Source organism: Mastomys coucha, unplaced genomic scaffold (genome assembly GCF_008632895.1).
Source record: "Mastomys coucha isolate ucsf_1 unplaced genomic scaffold, UCSF_Mcou_1 pScaffold21, whole genome shotgun sequence".
In the NCBI taxonomy this organism is placed as follows: domain Eukaryota; kingdom Metazoa; phylum Chordata; class Mammalia; order Rodentia; family Muridae; genus Mastomys; species Mastomys coucha.
Window position 1 is genome coordinate 10,076,036 of NW_022196904.1, and position 19,230 is coordinate 10,095,265.

General features: G+C 44.9%; 2 protein-coding genes and 1 pseudogene across 4 annotated transcripts in view; 1 reads left to right on the forward strand and 2 right to left on the reverse strand.

Annotated features, from left to right (window-relative positions):
* Positions 1-1,913, reverse strand: part of Zswim9 (zinc finger SWIM-type containing 9) — a 25,822-nt gene extending 23,909 nt beyond the window's left edge. Inside the window, exons 1-2 of the mRNA XM_031385393.1 lie at positions 1,815-1,913; positions 300-583 (exon numbers count right to left, since the gene is read on the reverse strand). Of these exons, the coding sequence (XP_031241253.1) occupies positions 300-583; positions 1,815-1,901 (371 nt within the window). The 5' untranslated portion in view covers positions 1,902-1,913. The remainder of the gene's footprint in view (positions 1-299; positions 584-1,814) is intronic.
* Positions 1,914-1,996: 83 nt separating this feature from the next.
* The window catches only part of Lig1 (DNA ligase 1), a 34,762-nt gene continuing 17,528 nt past the window's right edge, over positions 1,997-19,230 (forward strand). For 2 of the 3 annotated variants that reach the window (XM_031385389.1, XM_031385391.1), the window contains exons 1-11: positions 1,997-2,131; positions 3,887-3,960; positions 6,176-6,265; positions 7,166-7,301; positions 11,360-11,486; positions 13,529-13,627; positions 14,736-14,843; positions 16,598-16,723; positions 16,866-16,941; positions 17,523-17,603; positions 17,850-17,906. In XM_031385389.1, coding sequence (XP_031241249.1) covers positions 3,896-3,960; positions 6,176-6,265; positions 7,166-7,301; positions 11,360-11,486; positions 13,529-13,627; positions 14,736-14,843; positions 16,598-16,723; positions 16,866-16,941; positions 17,523-17,603; positions 17,850-17,906 — 965 coding nt within the window. In that variant the 5' untranslated portion in view covers positions 1,997-2,131; positions 3,887-3,895. The remainder of the gene's footprint in view (positions 2,132-3,886; positions 3,961-6,175; positions 6,266-7,165; positions 7,302-11,359; positions 11,487-13,528; positions 13,628-14,735; positions 14,844-16,597; positions 16,724-16,865; positions 16,942-17,522; positions 17,604-17,849; positions 17,907-19,230) is intronic. The other variant, XM_031385390.1, reaches the window with a different exon arrangement.
* LOC116101661 lies at positions 9,735-10,703 on the reverse strand (annotated as a pseudogene).

Here is a 19,230-nt window from a genome sequence, read left to right on the forward strand (position 1 = left end):
GGGGGAAACCAATTCTCTCCTTTATTTTGGCTCGTTTCAGTATGCCCTTCACTCTCTACAATGGGCTCTACTAAACCCTGTATATCAAGCCCGGGTTGTTTTGTAGTGAGTGTATTTATTTCCTGGCTCAGTCTCCATCTCAGTAAGTGTCCCTCCTTAAATCTGTCCTGCCTGGCTTTTCTGTACTTGGCAGAGTCAGTGGGCTTCTCTCCCTGGTATTGGATCTGTGGGTAGGAAGCTCTGTCTGGCTCACCCCTTGCTCCCCTCCCCCTGCAGGGTCACAGCTCAGGCTCACGCACCACGCTGTGGACTTGTTGGGCATGCGTACATCCTTGCACACCAGCAGCACGTAGCTGTACTTGAGCACGTGGATAAGCCTGTAGAGTGGGGGCGTGTTGGCCCACGGGCTTCGCGCCACACGCGTGGAGCTCTTCACCGAGAAGACTACCAGCCGCTGCTGGCACCACTTGTCGAAGAAGCGGCTGAACTCAGCCCAAGAGAAGAAAGTTCGATCCAATAATTCCTGTTCCTCCTTCTGCACGGCTGTGCTTGGTGAGGGCTCTGTCAGCTCCATCCTTGGACCCTGAGTGGAAGCGGGGAGAAGAGCTGGACATCAGACCCATTTCCATTTCCACCTGGGTTACCCTAATTTCATTATCAGACTGCCTTATCAGCTATTGGTGCCTCAGGTATGTCTCAGACAAATCGAGGTGGTTTTATGGTTTGCTTTCCAGATAGGAATCTCCATCCCATTTTTTTTGTGCTTCACCTGTTGCTTTTCTAGGTTCAGTTGGAATTTAAATCAATTTTAATCCTAGTTCCAGTTGCCTTAGATGTGACCTCTAGGTACAAGTGGAATCATTCTAAATATTTTGCCTTCAGCTCAGCTGTGAACCTGTTTGTAAACGTATTCCTAGCTTCTGGCTAAGATTTCTCCTTCTTTCAGATGTGTGTCCTACACCTGGTGATAATATCTAGTAGTCCCATTCATCTGGAACTCCCTTTTCCCACAAGTCTACATTTGACAGTAACTCATATCTACTCCCATAGCTAGGCATAAGCCTCTCATCCCAGACATAATCCTCATACACCTTGGCTTTCTTCTCCTTAGGTGTGTCAGATGTGCAGCTGTTGCCCCTCAGATATGATGGCCTTGAATTGCTACTTTGATTTGTGGCTTATGCTTCCCAGAGATTCTCTTATCTCCAGATGTGTTCCCCATGTCCAGTCACGGATCATACGCCTACAGGGGTATGATTCACTTGTGGCAAATTAAACTCAGAAGTGTCACCAATAGTCATCTTTGGCCCATACTCCTCCTAAGACTTACTCTCCTCCTGGGCCAAGTTGCAGCACCCTCTTCCCAGGAATAGCTACTATTCTCAATATATATCTTCATTCTGGACATGGCCCCTTGTCCTCAGATGGGCTTCTTCACTTCTAATGCTTCCCCTGCCCCCCACGTCTCGCTGAGCCTCTTCTCCCTTGCACAGCCCCTTTTATCCAGTTCCCACCTCTTGAGACTCTCTCAGCCCGTCTCTCCGCTGCTCCTCCCGGCCTGACCATCCCACAAACCGGTGCTTCTCCACTCCTAAAGCTGTGCACCCTTCCGGCCCCCTCCCCCTCAACTCACCTACCCAACCCAAAGCGGCGTCCACCTCCCACAATTCCCCGCGCCCAAGCCCAGCCCGGCCCTTGATCCCGGGATGCCCCGCGCGGTATCCCGCCTTTCTTCCCCCAGTGCCTGGCAAGGTGGCTTTCCACCAACCCTTCTCCTCTCCCCGACTGTCACCCTTACGACCTCGCAGCCTCACCGGCTCATCCACAGGGAGGACAGGCTCTGGGCCACTTCCCAGCATGCTGTGCGGGACAGCGCCCCTCCTCTCTCTACTCTGTCCCATTTCCAGGCTGCCTCACGCTCTAGAGACTACAACTCCCAGCAGCCTCCGGGCGATAGTGGCAGTGCGCGATCCCTGCAGGCCCCGCCCTCGCTCGTCTCCGTCTCCGCCTCCGACCCCGCCCGCCGAAGTCTGCGCGCGAAACCTGTGTGGCGCGAATTTGGGGCTTTCGGGTTCGCGTCTCCGAGCGAGCAAGCGAGCGAGTGTGGCATCCGGCAAAGTGATTTGGAGAGGTAAGTGGTGCCGTGGGTACGTGGTTGGGGCCTGGGGTCAGCGAGCGTGCCGAGCGCTTGTCGCCAGTGAGCTTCGCTGGTTCCGGGTGGGCAGCGAAACAGGCATGGGGATGTCGCGGCGGTCAAAGGCGCAGGAGAGAGGGCAGCAAGGAGCCACGTACTGGGAGAGCCATGGCTGCCTGGCTGCCTGGTTGACTGGTTGACCAAGGCCGCAGCAGGCTGGAAGTTTCGTCGTCTGCGGAGGACTGGTGGAGGCCTGGAAGGGCGTGACAAGGGTGAGAGGCTGGTGGTGGGCGTGGCCATCGGGATTAGTGGCGCCAAGAGACGAGGGGCGGCCTGCGGCTGGAAGGAAGGCTATAGGGTGTGGTGTTTAATCCTGGACACCTGCTGTCCATCGGTATAGGATGCTAGGTGTTAAGGGACGCTGGTAATGAAAGCAAGGTGGCGTTATTGCTCAGATAGTGGTCCTATTTGAAGACTCGAGAAGTTTGTGCGATGAGTGTCAGGAGCCAGGGAAAAGGTGAACTTGGCTGCCTGAAGGGGCACGGATGGTGTAAGACTGGAGATTTGGAAGTAAGGCCTGAAAGCACTTAGGGGAGGGTCAGGAGTTGTTGCTTAGTGTATGTGGAGTTGAGGAGACAGAAACTTACTTGAACAGGGAGAACAGAGGGAAGTTGTCAGGGTGAGGACGGACATTTGGAAAGGGAAGCTGGCATTTGGCATTTGGTAGTCAAGGAGGGCTTGAGATATTATAGCTTACTGATAGAGTGTTTGCTTAACAGCAACAGACCCTGCCTGGATTCTATCTTCAGTAATATAAAAGGGGAGGGGCAGATAATGAAACAAGTCTCAAAGAATAAAAAAGTGAAAAACAACTGCATGTCCTCAGTAAAATTTTCATATTGTGTGGAAAGCAGTCACCATTAAGATAGATTTCCCACTTTCTGATTTGGAAATTTTATGACTTAAAAGTAATTATTTTTTAATCTTTTATGTATATATATTTTAAGATTTATTTATTTAATGTATGTGAGTACACAGTTGCTCCCTTCAGACACACCAGAAGAGGGCATTGCATCCCATTGCAGATGGTTGTGAGCCACCGGGTGGTTGCTGGGAAATGAACTCAGGACCTCTGTAAGAGCAAGTTAGTGCTCTTAACCGCTGAGCCACCTTTCCAGCCTCTGCCTTCATAATAAATCTCAACTAAGTTCCATATTGGTTTTTAAAATTGGGTGTTTCTCCTGAAGAAAAAAATGCATGTTTCTGATTGTAAAGCTGTGTGTGTGTATGTATATACACACCAGGTATTGTGTATGTAATGTATTTGGTAATGCACATGAGTATATGGGAATCCAGGCCCATGTGTGCAAATATCATTCTCTGCCTTATTGTCTCTTACTGACCCTGAAGTTCAACCATTGTTCTGGCTAGTTTGGCTGACTGGCCAGTGAGCTTCTGGATCTGCCTTTATCCCCCTGTATCTACTCCATAATGCTGGGTTTACAGGCATATGCAACCATACCTGTCTGACATTATTTATTTATTTTTTTACATGGGCGCTGGGGATTCAAACTCTTGTTCCCGCTCTCTCTCTCTTTTTTACAGCAAGCACTCTTACCCAGTGAGCCATGTTTGCAGTCCCTGATTACACTTGTTCTTTTATTTCCTTAAGAAGACTTGTGCTCCCTTTTCCCCCAAGTCTCATCTCTGCACAGCCAATATCCTTAGCTGGTCTTTGGCTTTCTTTTTCAGGTACAACTGATGAGAAAAAAAGAACAAGAGAGGAAAGGAGAGACTTCTGCTGCCAACATGCAGAGAAGTATTATGTAAGTATTATGCCCTGCCATGCTCAAGGCACTTTGTGTTGTGATGTTTCCTGGGAAAATGAGGACTACCATTCACCCCGGATAGGGCACTGATAACACAAGCCAGAGAAATGATCCCACCTAAATTTAGCTGAGTAAAACAGTGAGTTATATGGTGTTGCTTATAGGAGAGCTGATGCCCCAGAGGCAGCTACAACACTCCTAAGCCCTCTTCAGCGTAGGTGATGACTCCTGAAAGCTGCATCACTGGAGCTGTCTGCTCAACCTGCAGGCAGCTCCACTGAAGAGTCCCCTCACCCTCAGCAATTGCTGGACTACTTAGGTAAACCTTGGGGAGGGGCTAGTGAGTCTTGCGACTTTCTGAGCCTCTTCAGTGTTTTGAGCTTCCTAATTCTTGAGCTCTCTCCTCTTGGTAAGAGGGAGTGTCCACATAATTCATTCTCTAAAGCCCTGGGTTTTCTGCTACAAATCTACCTTTTCTGAGAAGGCCTTGAGGGAGTCCTGAAGATGAAATTTCTTAGAGTTGAGTAGTCTGGAAAATGGGAAATGGAACATGAGAGAAATTAATTAACTAATTAATTTTTAGTTACAGGGTATGGATCCCTAATGCAGTAGTTTTCAGTCATCAGTTTTACCCCCTGGTAACATGTGGCAATGACTGGAGACATTTTTGGTTCTGACAGTGGGGTTCTGCAATCTGCTTTTGATATATTGTAGACAGAAGTTAGACCTCCCTCAGTGCACAGGACAGCCTCAGTGCTAGTTCAGAATCTGTGTACTGATGTAATATTTCATGTTTAGGAATATGAAAGAAGAAGGCACTTGGTTTCCATAGTTGCAGGCTTGGTTAGATCCATCTACCAAAATGTCATGGTCTATCTCTCTGTGGTCAGCTCTGTTACCTTCGATGTTACTCTCAGTCTGGCTCTCCCAAGATTAGCAATCCCAGGGTACCTCACTCCTTATTTTTTTATTTATTTTTATTTTTCTCTTATACTCTCTCATATATTACATCCTGATTGAATATTCCCCTCCCTTTACTCCTTCCAATCCCTCCTCCCAATTCACTCCTCTTCCACTTACTTTAAAAAAAAAAAAGGGCAAGCCTCCCAGGGTTATTAGCATACAAGTTACAATCAGTCTAGGCACAAACCCTCATATCAAGGCTGGATAAGGTAAACTACTAGGAGGAAAAGGGTCCCAAGAGTACCAAGCTATACAACCAGACCCATACAGAGTCTGTGATTGCATCTTCAGTCTCTGTGAGCCCCTATGAGCTCTGCCTGGTTGATTCTGTGGTTCTCCTGGTGTCGTTTACCTTTATGGCTCCTACAGTTCTTCCCCCCCCCTCCCCCCCCCCGCCGCCTCTCTTCTGTGGGGTTCTCCTGGCTCCACCTAGTGTTTGGCTGTGGGTCTCTGCAATCTGCTCCTGCTAGATGAAGCCTCTGATGACTATTGGGCTAGGCATAAATCTGTGAGTATAGCAGAATATCATTATGAGTCATTTCATTGACTTTTTTTCCCTTGCCAGTTGTGTTCAGTTTTATTCTGGGTCTCTGGGCTGTCTGTCTCTGGTTCCTGGCCATTGTCCTCTCTCTTTTCTGACCCAGAGCTATTTATAGTTGAATTTTGGCTTGGGACAGTCATGGTGGCTACAGGTGTGCAGTACACTGTACTAATTTTTAAGCCTTGGGTTATGTGTCCATGTAGCACAGTTATAAGTATTGGTCACTCATGTACTAAGAAAGAAGGGTGTATCAGGTAAAGGAGGGAAGCGATACTAGCAGACTGAGGCTTGATCATCCACCCCAGATACGTGGGAAGCACAGATCCCCAGGCACTCATGCGATGGGAAACCGGGTATAGCCTGTCCTGAGATAACAATCTTTATCTATATGCTTTTTGTTCTCTTATTTTCTTTTTTTGCCTTTTACAAACTGCTTCCCCTTCCCTGCCCTCCTCCCCCCTCCCCCCGGCCCCCAAGAGTCCAGAATAGAATAAAACTCAGGGTCTTTGCCCATGTTAGGGAAGCCCTCTACCACTGAACTACTAAATCCCTGCCATTGACCCCCTTTCCCCCCCAACACTCCTTAAAGTTATACAAAGGTAGAGGAATCTGCATGGCTGGGGATGGTGTCTGGAGCTTCAGGTATTGTCCAGGTATGCAGGGCATCAGTGCTATTAATGACTTACCACCCACCCTATGCTCCTCCAGGTCATTTTTTCAACCCACAAAAGAAGGTAAAGCGAAGAAGCCGGAGGAGGAGACAGCCAGCAGCATCAGAGAGAAGGAACCCCCTCTAAAGTATGTAAGGGGCTGGGGCAGCATATGCCTTCAACAGTCAAGATTCTTTTGTCTGCATGTGTTCAAAACCTGCTTCAGATGTATCAGGCCTCAAAATGATATTTAATTTAGGTAGCTGACTGCCAACAGGATTCTTGTCAGGGCTCTGTTTGCACATGCTTCACATTCATTCTAGACCAGACTCTCCCTTGGGTAGCTATGTTGGCACAGTTTGATTCATACATTCTCAGGAAGATGCTGGGTAGCCAGAGTATGGGATGTGAATACGTTTGGTTTGTAATCTCCAAATTGATATGTTGAGCAGGAAACTTCACTTCCTTTGTCCTAAGGAGTAAAAGGTACCTAATATACGATAGGCTTTCTGCATAGGGTCAGTGAGTAAACAGATGTGCCTTTTTGTTTTTTGTTTTTATGTTTTTTGTGTAGCCTGGTTATCCTGCAACTCAATCTGTAGATGAGGCTGGTCTCAAACCTACAGAGATCCACTTGCCTTTGCCTCCCTATGATGGGATTAAAGGCTTGTAACACCACCACTGCCGGGCCAGATGTGCAGGCACAGGATGCCTCAGGCATGGGATAGAAAAAGAAAGGGAAGGAAGAATAATTAAGTACATATCATGACGTCAAGTATGGTGCCACACATCATAATCCCAGTGCTGGTGACGTGTAGGCAGGGGAATCAGAAGTTCAAAGGCAGCCTCTGCTACTTACTGGGTTTGAGGCCAGGCCTAGCTGAGACCTTCTCAAAAGGGAAAATAAAAAAAGTGAATGCCATGCCATGGAGGCACCTAGAAGATGCTCACTGCTCACTGAAATGGAAGAGAAGGGAATACTGAGTTTTGTGGGTAATTTCCCCATGCTGCCTGCCATGTCCTCTACCATCTCCCTCCTGACTTCTAGGGCGGCGTTGAAGGAGAGGAATCGAGTGGTACCCGAGAGTGATTCTCCAGTGAAGAGGCCAGGAAGAAAGGTAGCTCAGGTCCTGAGCAGTGAAGGGGAAGACGAAGATGAAGCCCCTAGAATCCCCAAAGTCCAAGTAGGTTCCAGTCCCTTACTGGTTTCATTTTCTAAATTTAATTTTTGTGTGCATGTGTGTATATCCTTGCTGTGCACATGGAGGTCAGAGGACAACTTTGCCACTTTCACATGAGTTTTAGGAATCGAACTCTGGTCTCTAGGCTTCTGTAGCAAGCACCTGTACTGAGCCATCTTGCTGACCTCAAGCCTGCCAATTTCCTACTCACCCATGCTGCTGAGTACAGTAGCTGTACAGGAAGACTCTGGGGACATTGTTCAGGAAATTGACAATCTCAGCTGTTGTTTGAAGCAGGAGGGTTGAGGTACAGGGTTCCAGTTTACTTCTCTCATTTGGCCCCTTGACATCATAGTACCTCAAGTACCTCATGGAGAACATACCTGTGGTGCTGGCTATTTCACAGTTATTCTGTAATTATGTAGGTCAGGTACCTGGAGTGGATTATCTTAGAGTGTGGGCAAGGCCTTTTGTTTCTGGAGCCTCTAGGGGAAGACTACTTTCATGTAATTTCTTTTTTCTAGAAGCCTGTTTGTTCATTAGTTGAGACACTCTTATGTTCTCTTTCTGTGCTTTCTGTGGTCATATTTCCTTGTGACTCTTCTACTTAATTTTTTTTCTTGGATTTTTTTTTATACTGTTGACCATCTGTACAATGGGAATTGTACATGTGTCCCTGAACATATTTGACATATTGACCCATTCCAACTGATTTACCTATTTTCTATGGCAAAGCAAGACAATATATGATTTTCCCCCAAGGCTCTTGAGGAAATCCTCCACATTTTACTACCCAATTAGACAAGATTAAAAGTAAGGGAGTAGGTACCACTCTCTTTTAAAATTAAAGATAGATTCACAAAAGGAAATCTGTAAAAACTGAAGTCTATATGATCAAGCTACAAAATTTATATATTCTAAATATTATTCCTTTTATAACATCAACAACTTACTTAAATATTTTCACAAGTAATTTTTTACTTGTTTTTACATTTTTTAGATGGTATAGTTTTATGAATAAATACTTCTACCATTTGTGTGTGTGTGTGTGTGTGTGTGTGTGTGAGAGAGAGAGAGAGAGAGAGAGAGTAACTCTGGTTTGGTTTTTAAGCCACGTTCATATATATCTCAGTTGGCTCGTTGTGAAGCATCAAGCTTGCCATCCATCCTGCATCAATCTGCTGACTGCTGGATGCCACCACACCTTGTTTATTTCTTGTTTTGTTTTGTCTTTTGCATATATTAAGACAGGCTCTCCTGTCATTCACAGGCTGACTTTGAAACTACAGTGTAGCTGACAATGACTGTTAAGTCCTGATACTCCTTTCTCTGCTTTCCAAGTGCTAAAAATATAGATGTGTGCCAACATTCCTGGGTCTACTCTTAATTGTAATGAAGTTCTTCATGCCTGTTCTCCATACTTCATAAATGTGATGACCTTCTCTATATGGGAAACATGAAAATATTCTTTTCTAGCAGTCTGTCTTGGGTGAAATATGTAGATTTTCTTTTTATTTGTCACATGTAATTACCAAAAAAGATGATATATTTCCCAAGTACAGACATATTCAGCTTTCTTCTCAACTTCCCTACATCTGAGTCATGATGATGCTTTTAGATTAGTTCTCTTCTTACAACCTCCCAAACTTCCCACAAGGAGAACTTACTCTCCAGGCTCTTGGAGCTCTGGTTCTTGGGCTGTTGGAGAGAACCTTGGGTCTCTTGGTTACTCCTCACATGTGCCTTACCTCCAAACTAAGAAAAAGGGAAGAGCTATGGAGTATTTTCTTCTTCCTCATTTACTTATCAATAACCACTAACAATTAATTGCCTAAATGTTGAAAAGTCCTTCAATTCCTACCCAGAAATGCCTTTGTAATGATGGTCCAACTCCCATTTCATGCCCAAGACTTCTAGCAAATCAGGTTGGTGTCAGAAATCAAGAAGAAAACAAAACATTGAGGTCACAGAAATAGTAGCAGGCAAGAATCTTTAGAGTGGGACCTAGTGAAATGGCTCAGCATTTGAAGGCATTTACTGCTCTTACAGATGACTTAGATTTGGCTCCTAGCACCCACATGGTGATTCATAATCATTTGTAACTCCAGTTCCAAGTGACCTGTAACACTCGTCTTCCCTGCATGGACACATTCATGAGATATACATACATGTAGGTAGAACACTTATATATGTAAAATACGGTGAATGACTCTTTAAAAACAAGGATAGGAAAAGCAACTTGATATTCCATTCCAGAGTGTGACAAAAATATGGCTTCCCTCATAGCTGTTTGGACTTTGCTCCAGCTGACTGTGAATTAACATATACAGTGGTCTGATGAGAAGGGGTGTGTTCAGTGTCCGGTATCCAAGATATCTTTCATATCATGACGAATAAGCAGATCTTCTGATAGAAATGCTGGCAAAGGCCACCATGTTAATATTCATCAGTATATGGATGATTGGGATGGTCATCAAAATACTTGGCAGTGTTGTATCTTAAATTTCTGTTCAAGCCATCCAGGACTTTCATGTCCTCTGAAGCCAACTAGAATTTAAAAACCTACATGAACTCTTTGATCTGATTCTCAGTGAAACTCCTGGTCAGGACCACAATCCCACGCTACAACTGGTAACGAATGGCGATCAGTGCTGATGTTTGCTTGTACTCACCTGCCATGGCACAAAGAACTGGATCATCTGAGAGAACTGGACTTCTCTGGTCCACCCAGGTTTTGTCTCGTGAACCTCCCAGTGTGCAGTAGGAAACTAGAACGATGTCTTTTGACTTTCAGTAGTCCAGCATTTTGCTCTGGTTGAGATAAAGATGACATTCTACCTGGTTACACACAGGCTTATACTTGAGCCCCGGCTCGTTCAGGATCGTCTCCTGCTGCCTATGGTTAAAGTTGGACACCCTGATGGACTTGGTCAGCCCTGCATCTTTACACTTTTCCGTGACCTCCCATGTGTCACAGAGATGTACTGCTTCAGCCAACAATTTTCCATGTTCATCTCGTGGAAATAGTTTATCTCCAGGCTGCAAAGCCATTGGGAAATGAATAATGTAAAGATCAACATAGTCCAATTGAGCATCCTTCAGTGTCTTTTCCAAGCAAGATCAGACCAATTCTGGTCGATGGAAAGTGCTCCAAAGCTTTGAAGAATAGAATATATCTTCTCTCTTCATAGTGCCATCTTCAATCTTGCTCCTAATGGCCTGGCCCACTTCTTGTATTTGGTACAAATAAGTGGAGTCAAAATGGTGGAACCTACTATCTATAGCTATATTAGTAGCCTTAATAACTTCATCCTTAGGAACCTTATCAGGCACAGTGGTTCTAAACCCCAGTACAGGCATGAAGTGACCATCATTTAGTACCACACGCAGAGGTACAGAATTCATAGCTTGTTACTCATGCAACCAAGTAGGTCTTGAGTCTTCTGTTTCCACAGAATAAAAGCCAGCAAAATTGCTACAGCTCCTTAAATATCTCTTCTCAGCTATCCCGTTCCAAAGAGCTACTTAATTTTTTTTTATAACGTGTGTGTGTCTGTGTTTTTGTGACATGCAAGTGCATGCCATGTGTATGGTAGGCATCACAGGATAGTGTGCAAGAATTAGTCCTCTCCTTGGATCTTGGAACTACAAGGGAGGCTGAAAGTGCAGTCCTTAGTCTCGTGACCACACTAGTTGTAAAGGAGGCAGAGAAATAGAGTCCTCAAGCCCATGATTGTATTAACTCCAAGGGAAGTTGGTAGATCTTTAGTAAGGCCACCATATCTATAAGTGTAAAAGGAAGATTCTGTTACTTTAAGAAGCAGAATTAATATTGGTTTTCATAATGGAGTGATTCTGGGACACTAAAAGTTAAGATGGTGGGTCTAATGATACCTAGGTGAGAGAAGGTGGCCTGGGTGGGGATGGGACTGAGGAACCAGAAATGACGTTAGACATGAAAGGCTGAGTCCATTCTGCTCTGAAGCATGTGGTAGCTGCGACTGCCAGGTGATGGCATATATCTTCTTTATTCTAGAACTGTTCTTTCTGTCTCCTTTCAGAAGCCTGTGTCAGACTCTGAACAGAGCTCTTCTCCCAGCCCTGATGCATGTCCTGAGAACAGTCCTTTGTTCAACCGCAGCCCCTCCATGGACATCTCCCCATCAGGATTCCCAAAGCGTCGAACTGGTAAGGACAGGCCAGTCCCATCCCTTCCATCCATACTACCCATGGTGATCATCCTCCCAATGGCTCTGCTGGTAGAACTATGGTGGTGAGCATGGTTAACTGTCCCTGAGCTGTGTGACCTGTGGCAAACAACTTTACCTTTGCCCCGTGTGGTTACTTTATTTGTGGAACAGGTGGCCTGAAGTACAGTGCCAACTGCATAGAAGTGCTAGGATTAAAAGCTGATTGCTGTAAAGTGCATGGGCCTGACTTGGTCCACCGTTAGTGCTTGGTATATGTGGGTAATTGTGATTGTCATGGGGAGTGGTAGTTGTTGCACAGTGCTCTGAGTAGGAACACAAGAGTGCAAGTATGGAGACTTCTGGAAGAGCAGGTAACTAGGCTGAGCCCTGAAAGGCAAAGGGAGCCAGGTAGGGTAGGAGAAAGGGAGAAAATTCCAGGTAGTGTGAGGGAGTTAGGAACATCTGGGTCACTTAAGTTTGGCATTCTGTCACAGGGACCACAGAGTTCAGGGGACACTGAATGAAGAGACTGGAGAACATTCTAGAGAATCAGCCTGAGACAGGAGACCTAAATGGAAATAGAAGAATTGGTATGGGGAAGGATGAGGTGAGGGCCATAATGTGACCTGAAGACTGAGCCTGCTCTGATGGTTTGCAGTGTGGTGACTGAGATGGATACTTGTAAAGTTTCAATGTGTTAATTAGCGGACATTGGGAAGCTGGTGTATGCTGTAAGATCGGAGATACTCATTCAGTTCAGCCAGTGCAGTCTACAGACATGAAATTGAAAACCCTAAACTCTTCAACACCTCTGGATCCAAGCATTACATACAGGGTGCTCCGTGGGAGGAGGTCTCAGCAAGAGAAGTCTTTCCAGTTTCCCATGAGCAACTTGGGTGTAGGAATCTGGTTTTTTGATAGAGTGCTGTCTATTTTTAGAACCCTAAACATGTGTGAATTGACAGGTACATACATACAGTATGTCAAAGTTTGAAAACTTAGTGTATATTTTCTTTTTTTCCCCCTGCTCATACTGTGACAAAATACCTTCCAGAAGCATGTAAAAGATAGGAGAGTTTTGGTTCATGGTTTGACAGTGCAGCCCATAATGATTGGGAAGGCATGACAGCAGAGTCATGTCGGAAGGAAGCAGAAGCAGACACCGCGGGTGCTCAGCTCACTTTCTCCTCCTTTGTTTTTATATATGCCTAGTTCCCAGCCTATGGTATGGTGCCACCCAAATTCAGAGTGAATCCTCCATGTTAAAACTCAAAAGAAACACCCTCACAGACACAGAGGAATTCCTGATTTAGTCAAGTTACAATGAATATGATCCCACACTTAGCATTACAAAAAGACTGCTCATAATTTAGAATTGAAATTGTGTTCCGATCATGTTGTATAATTAGAACTAGGTTCTCTAGTTTGGCTTTTTTTCTCTTCTTTAAATGCTCAAGTTTATTATCACTTATGCAGCTTCCTGAATGCTTCCCTGGGGCAGAGCTCTTCACAGGGCTGCTCTGGGAGCTCAGAAGTCAGCTGTCTGTGTTGCCTAGGGAAGGTTCAGAAAAGGCAAGTGGAGATTTTCCCAGGTAGTATCACATGTGCAAAGGCAGAGGGGTAGGAAAAACAGGACACGTGTGGGAATTCTGACACTGTGGTGTTTCTAGAGAATACAGTGTGGTTTGCAGAGGCAGCTTGAGGATAGCATGTGGCAAGAGCTAGAGAGGAATGTAGTGGCTGGATCCTCAAGGTTCTCAGACACTATGCTGAGGGTACTGAGTGCATCCTCTTATCACTGGAGCTTGTTTCCTTTCTCAAAATGCAGGAAAGGGAGGGACAGACAGAATAAATAACTCACCTAAGGTCAAAGATTCAGAGCTAGAAAGATGGGGTGTACATTGGAGTAGTGGCTATGGTAGGTAAGAAGAGGAAGGGGATCCAGAACCTTCTAAGTCTCCCCTTTGACTAGGCAGTGTGTCTGATCACTGGGGCAGACATAGACAAACTGGTGGTCAGGTACTCCCTTTACCTTTCCAGCGAGGAAGCAGCTCCCCAAACGGACAATTCAAGACACTCTCCAGGAGCAGAATGAGGACAAAGACAAAACAGCTAAGAAAAGGAAGGAAGAAGAAGAAGGTGAGGGAGCAGGGTGACAGGAGCCTGTTTGTGTGTGTATGTCTTTGAGGGACACAGAACGGGGACCTACAAGGGTAGGGGAAGCATGTGTAGTACAAGATGTTTAGACTTCCAAATCTGATACCCATACCTTTAAATCAGCATTTTAGACTTGGGGCCAGACATGGTTGCCTATGCTTATAATAATAGCATTCAGAAAGCTGGGGCAGGAGGATCACTGCATTTTGAGGTCAGCCTGGTCTACATAGCAAGGCTATTTTCGATAAATAGTAAAATGAATAAATTTTCCAGACCCCAGTACACAGGAGCACATTGTGAAAGCTTTTTGAAACTTTTTTTTGTCTTAACTCATTATTATTTATATACAATTTCATTTTTTTCTTGTTTTATTTAATGGAAATTATTTTTCATTGACAGTGAGCTCATCCAAGAATATACTATGAGACAGCTGGAAACTAACAAAATTCCCTTAGCTAGCTTTTCATGTAGTGACCAGCAGGTGTTGCTGTGTTCCCGTGGAGACTGTAGACTGTCATCCTGTTGAGAGAGTTCCCTTTATCTCACCAGCACGGGCAATGCAAAGAAACAGCCACAGAGATGGATCTGTTGATCATGGGGGCTGTATGTGATTTTATCAGTTGCAGTTGTTGACCCAGCTGGGATCTTGTTCATGTGATAAGAATAAAAATCTCCATATGGCTCAGTTTAATGACAGGTTTGAATTTTTTAGTGGAGGCTTGATTTCCTATTGGCAGTTTGTAGTCAATAAAAAAATTCACTTTAAGTTGGAGATTTTAGCAATTCTGAGTATCTCCTAGTAAAAGGAGTATCTTTGTTCTAAGGCAAATTTCTCCCATGTTAGTGTCTATAATTTTATCATCACTCTGGTGGCATGACATTTTAGTATGTTTGTAAATAAAAATGTACAGGATAGGCAGGTGCTCCACTGTTGAGTTACATGTCAGTATCTTGTTTTTGAGACAGGGTCTCATAAAATTACCCAAACTAAAAATAGAATTTATTCTGTGGTCTAGGCAGGCTTTGGGCTTGTGATCTTTGGGAGTGTCTTTAGGCTTCATTTCCATTTAACTTTTCTATCTGTCATGAGGAACAGAGACCCCAACAGAAAGCCTCACAGAGGCTGAAGAGGTAAAACAGAAGGAAGAAAAGGAGGGGGACCAGCCCATAATACCCCCTGAGCCCACAAAGTCCCCTGGTGAGTTGCTTATTCCCCTAGCTTCATGATCCTGCTTGGGGAATCACTTGTCTGTGGAGGGTGGTTCACTGAAACAAGGCACAAACTCCTCAGCTTGGGTTCAGTGTGAACTCCAAGATAATCAGAGGTTTTGCTTTTACTATTGGGATTATTGCTTATTTTACCCCATGCATATGGGAAGAGAGAAAAGAGCCTTCAAATAAAATGCTTTTAGACATTCTAGGTGTCAGATACAAAAACTGAGTAGGTGTTTATTAAGTACAATATCTAAGCTTAGTTACAGGATTCAAAAGAGGGAGTGTTCTTGCAGCTTCTGTTCCTTGGTATCCTTGAGATCCCCATGTCATAGGACACGTTTGCAAGGACACTTTTAGGCATATACATATATCTATTTTCTGTAAGAAAAATGGTACTGTTTGTTTGAATCATGCTAAGATTTTAGTTTTTTTGTTTTTTGTTTTTTTTTTTTTGTTTTTTTAATGCTAGTGGTGGAACCCAGGGCCTGATATATGCTAGGCACATGTTTAATTCTGAGCCATACCTCAGTCTTCTTACTAGTGGGAGAGGCTGGTACTCTGTTACTGAGCTACAGCCCCAGCCCCTCACTGGGGGATTCTTTTATTTGTTTTTTTAAAGAATTATTTACTTATTTTCTGTATATGAGTACACTGTTGCTGTCCTCAGACACACCAGAAGGGAGCATCAGATCCCATTATAGATGGTTGTGAGCCACCATGTGGTTTCTGGGAATTGAACTCAGGACCTCTGGAAGAACAGTCAGTGTTCTAATTGCTGAACCAATTTTTCTGCCCTCATTGGGGGATTCTAAGCAGGTGCTCTACCACTGAATCACACCCTAGCTCTGTTTTGTTTGTTTGTTTGTTTGTCAGAGACAAGAGTTTACTATGAGGTATAGGGTTGCTTTGTAGTTTTATAATTCCCCTACTTCAGTGTCCTGGTATTTCATGCTGATGGCCACCCAGCTGGGTGATGAGGTTTCTTTTCACTACCATTCCTAAGTTTTCCATTTTTGATCCAGTGTCAGCTGTGCTTTCATTAGCACTGAGGAGTGTACTTTAGACCAGAGAGGCCCTGCATTTACATAGCAAATGGAGAAAGGTCAGAATTGCTCAATTTTCCATTCATAGGGTGCAGTGACTTTGGGATCTTAATGTTTAGTGGTAGACACTGTTTATAGTGAGTGGTAATTTTATGGGCGGTTTGGCCCCATTTTATACCTTTTTGTTCCAGAATCAATAACACAGAGATGTCAGATTTTATTAACAAGCTGCTGGCTCTATGCTGGGCAGTTCTGAGCTACTCTAACCTGATTAGCCTATTAACCAGATAAATTGCCTGTTCCTTGCCAGTTGAGTCTTGCTGTTTCCATGTGTATCCTCAGGGTGCGCTTCTCTTGGTTATGTGCTTGTGGTCCATCCTCATCTTCCACCCAGCCTCACGGCACCTGTCTTTGCTCTCCTTTCTCCTTCTCTCCTTCTTGGTCCCTACCTGACATCACCTCACCCTATCCAAAGTCTTACCTTCCTCTCTGTGGTGCCCAGTCACAGGCTCTAGCTTTTTAATTACCAATCAGGGATTATTGGGGAACATTCTTCACAGCACATTGGTCAGTACAATGCCTGTGTCCAGGCTGCAACCTAATCTTGGGGTACAGAACTCAGTATCTGAATACACAGTGTACAAGACCAACCCCAACAACTGTTTGAATCACCATCTACCCTTTCTTATTTCAGAGTCAGTAACCCTGACAAAGACAGAGACCATTCCAGTGTGTAAGGCAGGTGTGAAACAGAAGCCTCAGGAAGAGGAACAGAGCAAACCTCCCGCCAGAGGTGCCAAGACTCTAAGCAGTTTCTTCGGTGAGCACCTTTCTCATCTTTATCCATCTGGGCTGTGTAGGCAGCAGACTGTGGGGTCTGTTTAGGCAGTGCTGGCTGAACAAGGCACGGGAGTTGGGCCTGTGAGGAATGGGGACCCTCTAATTCCTGTCTTCCCTTGCAGCACCTCGAAAACCAGCAGTGAAAACTGAAGTCAAACAAGGAGAGTCAGGAACTCCAAGGAAGGATGAGACCAAGGGGTGAGTCAGCGCCCAGGTCTGAGATACATCTAGCATGTTCTCTTCTTCACGTCCATGACTCATTGGACTAGAAAACCCAGCTTGGGTTTTCTCCTCTTGCAGTGTTTTAGACACTTTTGGACCCTATTGCAAAGCCTTAGGATACTGTTAAGAGAGTTTGCATACCCACTGATTGGCATTTTGTCTGACCTCCAGCTTCCAGTATGACCCCCCCCCCCAAGGGCTAAGGGCATACAACAAGGTAATCATGGTAGTAATTCTTGCCCTTCACCCCTACTTACCTTTCTAGAGTGGTTCTGCATTGTTCCCAGGACCAAATCTTAAGCCTCTTTGCCCACAAGTACCACCCAACACTCTATCCTCAGTTCTTAGCACACTGATTCCACCATACTGAGCTCACCAGGTTGAGCACACGCTCTGGAAGCAGCAGACATCTACATTGGAATCTCCTGAGGGCCTCTGCCAGCGGTGAGGAGATAGGAATGTGTTAACCTTTGGCTTTGTGAGCTAGGCCCAACACATAGTAGAAACATTTCTTAGACTCAGAGTTACCCAATTTCAACTTCTTTTTGCCTCTTTAGAACCCTGGATCCAACAAATTATAATCCTTCCAAGAATAACTACCATCCCATTGAAGATGCCTGCTGGAAACATGGCCAGAAGTAAGGAGTTAGCCTTCCTATGCTGTTTTAAGTTCTGTTCCTGTGACTATGGGAGGCTGTTATGTTGGCCTCTATTGGAAGAACTGTCACATCTCTCCCATCTCTGTTTTGGGGACACAGAATTATGAGGAGGGATAGTGGATAGTTGCCTCTGCATTTATCCTCCCGGAGGATGTGAAGAGGCAGGATGGATACGGGATGTTATGGCCTATTCAAGTACTTCTCATATTTCTTTTCCTTTCTCAGGGTCCCTTTTCTCGCGGTGGCCCGGACATTTGAGAAGATTGAGGAGGTTTCTGCTCGGTAATTAGTTACTCAGGAATGGGGGCAGGTTCTTTGTGGCTCTGTTCTTAGCATGGCATTGTGTGCTGCTTCCTGCCCTTCAGTTGTTTCTCACCTCTTCTCATCATGGTCATTGTCCATTCACAAAAATGGGTGACATGATTTTGCGGTCCAGCCTGAGAAGACCCTTAGCTTCTCTTTTCTTTTCCTTTTAGCTTTTGAAACAAGGCCTTTCTATGTAACCCTGGCCGTCCTGGAACTCACTATGTTGGCCAGGCTGGCCTTGAACTCAAGAGATCCACCTCCTTTGCCTCCAAATGCTACTATTAAAGATCTGGGCCCCTATGCCTGGCTACAGCATAGTTTTTGATGGTGTAATATCTTGGGTCTATGTGGGTCCAGCCTGTGCTCAAAGGCTGCATGCAGCTGAGATAGCTATGAGTGCAGTTGAACACAGACGTCTTAACACTTAGTGCACTGTGAGAACTCTCTCTTGTCGATTGTAACTTGATTGTGCCATTCTGGAACTTTTCAGATGACCTTCCCTGTCAGTGAGACACAGGGTCAGCCAGGTCTTCAGGGTTAGGAAACAGATTCTAGGAACTACAGGGGATGTGTCACACAAAGTTACTTTAGTCTTGTTTCTACATCTCAAGTGGCTGGAAGTCTAGTCTTGGTTACAGTGAGGATGACCTTGCTTGCTGAACTTCTTCTGCAGAGCCTTCCCTCCCAGTGATGCTCCGTATCAGCATCATTTGTCCATGCTGCCACCTTTGCTCCTTTCCTCTCACAAATCCTGTCCTTTCCTGGCCTCTCATAATTAGGGCTTTTTTCTGTGTGTCTAGGTGATATAACTATTGTGGGGTGTACCTCATTCGGCCTCAGTCTTGTTTTTAGTTTTCCATGTTGGTTTAAGCTTTCCTGACATATGTTCTTTCATTTTAAAACATCTTTAGGCTGCTCTCAATGCTTTGTCCTTAGGAATGTTTCTTTGGGAATGTTTACAAACTTCCCATGTGATGTAACCTTGAGTACCAGGATATGTAGCTCAGAAAGTAGCTTGTAGCAGCAGCTGGGTGAGGCAGCCAAGGGGACAGTTAGCGTTTGCTGTTTCCTGGTTGTGTGCCTGTGGCAGGTGGCGTGGCATCCCTCTCAGCTTCCCCATGAGTAAGGGGAAGAGCATATATCTCTCGTCTTTTGTGGAGATTGAGTTTATCTAGGTAACATAGGGGTAGGACAGCTTTTGGAGACTCTCATACATTCTCTACTTGGAGGGAACTGCAGGATGGTTGTTCTGTTCTGATCCATAATCCAAAAATCTTGGGGTACAGATATTTTTTTAAAA